The sequence below is a fragment of the Trichechus manatus genome, unplaced genomic scaffold, assembly GCF_000243295.1.
Source record: "Trichechus manatus latirostris isolate Lorelei unplaced genomic scaffold, TriManLat1.0 scaffold00087, whole genome shotgun sequence".
NCBI classification, from domain to species: domain Eukaryota; kingdom Metazoa; phylum Chordata; class Mammalia; order Sirenia; family Trichechidae; genus Trichechus; species Trichechus manatus.
The window spans coordinates 5,485,156-5,488,279 of record NW_004444023.1 but is presented as its reverse complement, the minus strand read 5'-3'; the positions used below and the strand labels follow the sequence as shown (position 1 = coordinate 5,488,279).

General features: G+C 48.6%; 1 protein-coding gene across 1 annotated transcript in view; it reads left to right on the top strand.

The window, feature by feature from the left end:
* Window positions 1-229: 229 nt before the first annotated feature.
* The window catches only part of NAPSA (napsin A aspartic peptidase), an 11,776-nt gene continuing 8,881 nt past the window's right edge, over window positions 230-3,124 (top strand). Inside the window, exon 1 of the mRNA XM_012557146.2 lies at window positions 230-485. Coding sequence (XP_012412600.2) covers window positions 397-485 — 89 coding nt within the window. The 5' untranslated portion in view covers window positions 230-396. The remainder of the gene's footprint in view (window positions 486-3,124) is intronic.

Here is a 3,124-nt window from a genome sequence, read left to right as displayed (position 1 = left end):
TCCCCCAAGTTCACGACCCTTTACAAACACCCTGCCCATCCCTCGCGCTTGCCCAGAGAAACACTTGTGGTTAATGAATTTCAGAAAGGTGAAGTGAAAGTTATAAGTAAAAGAAGGAAGTAAAGGGTGGGACGTGGGGGAAGGTGAGGGGATGCCCAGCTGAAAAACCCCACCAAAGTTGAGAGTGAGGGGCTCCTGAGACACAGGCTAATACTTGTGGGGACCCTACAAAAATACTCAGGCATCCCTCCCCAGATCGCATTCTCCTCCCTCTGCGTAACCCGCCGAGAGGCTACTCCTCTTGGTCATCTCCAAGCCCGGAGGTGAACAGGGCGGAGTCTAGGCGGAAGGAAACGCAGCCCCAAGACGCCTGGGTCCATTCTTGGCAACCCAGAGATGTCTCCGCCACCGCTGCTGCTGCCGCTGCCGCTGCTGCCGCTGCTGCCGCTGTTACTCGTGGATCCCACCATAGCCACGCTGATCCGGTACTGGGGACTCCACCTGCGACCCCCTAATCTAGGACTCTCCACCTCTTGCCCTTCAAATCTGGGGGCTCCCAGTTTTATGACCTCCAAATCTGGGACCCCAGGACCCATAACTCCTCATTACTGGGTTCCCAGATCCACAACCACCAAACGGGGTTCGCATCCCGAGGGTCCCGCCCTGATAAGCTTCCAAAGCCCCACCCTAAAAGTCCAACCTTGAGACCCTTGACCCAGGACCCCTCCCCGGTCTCTCAGGACATGGTTTTGGGAGTCCCCTGGGGTTCCCACCCTGAGCTCTGATGATTGGGGGGGGGTTTGTGGTTAGAACTCACCCCGCTGAACTGTGGAAGGAAGGCCTGGTGATCGACTTCCGTAAAGATCACAGCCGAGAAAATCCTACGGAGCTCAGTTCTACTCTGTAAACATAGGGTACCCATGAGTCAAAGTCAACTCCACAGCGATGGGTTTGATTATTTTTAACCTAGAAGGCTTGTTAAGATTCAGATTTTTGAGTTTCTGATTAAGTAGGACTGGATGGGAGTCCCTGGGTGGTGCAGAGTTAGCACTCAGCTGCTAACCGAAAGGTTGGCAGTTCGAGTCCACCCAGAGGCACCTTGCAAGAAAGGACTGGTGATGTACTTCCAAAAAATCAGCCATTGAGAACCCTATGGAGCTCAGTTCTGCTGACACTCATGGGGTTGCCATGAGTTGGAGTATACTCAATGGCAGTGGGGGAGGGGGTCTCCAGACATGTGACCCTTGGTATCTTGGAGACCCAAATCTGTAACAATCCAATGAGACATCTCCCCCACCCCCAGATTCACATCCTCCAAACTGTCTAGGTTTCAAGAAGTCCAGTTGTGCAGGCCCCAAGGACTTGCCCCTGCTTGCCTCTGGCACCCTCCCTACCCCAGTCTCTTCCTCCCCACTCTTCTTCCCACCCCTGGAACTCTTGATGGGGGAGGGGATACTCTTCCAGGAAGCACTTTCCCCACTTCACATTCTTGCACCTCTCCAGACTGAGTGGGGGGGCAGGCGCAGGGCAGAAGTGTGAGTGAGGGGGCAGGGCTCCAAGAAGTGACTACCCGTAAACACTTTGCTGTGGAATCGATTCCCATTCTGACTCATAGCGAAGTGATTACAGGCAGGTACAAAAATATTACCACATAGGCATGTTGTTAACCTGCTTTTTGAACCTAAGATATCGTGGACAGCTTCCACACCAATGGAAAGACCAGAGATTGTCAAAGTGTTGTCCTGGGGCCAGAGCATCATCGTGACCTGGAATCTCATTAGACTTAGCTTTACCATTTACCACCAAGTTGATTCTGACTCATGGAGACCTCATAGTTGTCAGAGTAGAACTCTGTAGGATGTTCAGTGACTGATTTTTGGAAGCAGATCAACAGGCCTTTCTTTCAAGGCACCTCTGGGTGGACTTGAGCCTCCAAGCATTTGGTCAGCAGCTGAGTGCTGTTTGCACCACCCAGGGACTCCCATCCAGGCCTACTTAATCAGAAACTCAAGAAACACGAATTTTAACAAGTCCTTTAAATCAGGGGTTGGCAAACTATAGCTCGAGGGCCAAATCCAGCCTGCCACTTTGTGTACTTTGTGTGTGTGTGTGTGTGTGCGTGTGTGTGTGCGCGTGTGTGTTTTATGGTAAGTGTATATGTAGTCCGTTGATGGCACTAATGGTTTGTGCTCAACCTGCTGAAACCTACCCAGCAGTGCTGTGGAAGAAAGTTCTGGCAATCTGCTTCCATAAAACTGCTGTTGTTGTTAGGTGCTGTCGAGTCGATTTTGACTCATGGAGACCCCATGTAACCAGCAGGACTGCCTCATAGGGTTTTCTAGGCTATAATCTTTATGGGAGCTGATCACCAGGTCTTTCTTCCATGGAGCCACTGGGTGGGTTTGAACTGCCAACCTTTCAGTTAGCAGTTGAGTGCTTAACTGTTGCACCACCAGGGATCCATGGCAGTTCATTAGTCACAGCAATAGTAGTAGCCAGAGTGTCAGCATTTATGGCAGTTTTCTGCATCACAGTTCCCACAGGGTAATATGAAAAGGGCCAGGAGCATGTGCATTGGCATATTCATTGGAGTGTGTTACAGGAGAGGAATCCTGAGCTTAGGAATCCTGAATATTTTATAATGGATAATAAGCCTGCCTGCCTTTTGCTCTAGAGGGAGACACTATCGTCATCTCCAGGGCTGTTCACTAAACAAACATCCTTGAAAATACAGTCTAGACAAGGCAGTCAGCACCCTTACTCACAAGACATGTAGAAACACTAGCGACCCATGAAGAATTATCTCTCAAACCTGGGTTACCTTATTCTTATTTATTTGTAGAAGCTCTTTGCATATTAAGAATATTAACTCTTTGACATACTACTTGTAAATACTTTCCCCAGATTTTTCTATTAACTTTATTTACAATTTTCTTTTGTGTATGTGTGTTTGCATGGGGGTGGATATAGAGGTTTAAAATTTTAGAGTCATATTCATTAATATTTTCATCTATGATTTCTGATCTTGGTATCATGGGTAGAAAAGCCCTCCTCTCCCCAGAATTTTTACTACCTTCTAGTGCCCTTATAATTGTATATTTCACATTAATTCTCCAATCTATTT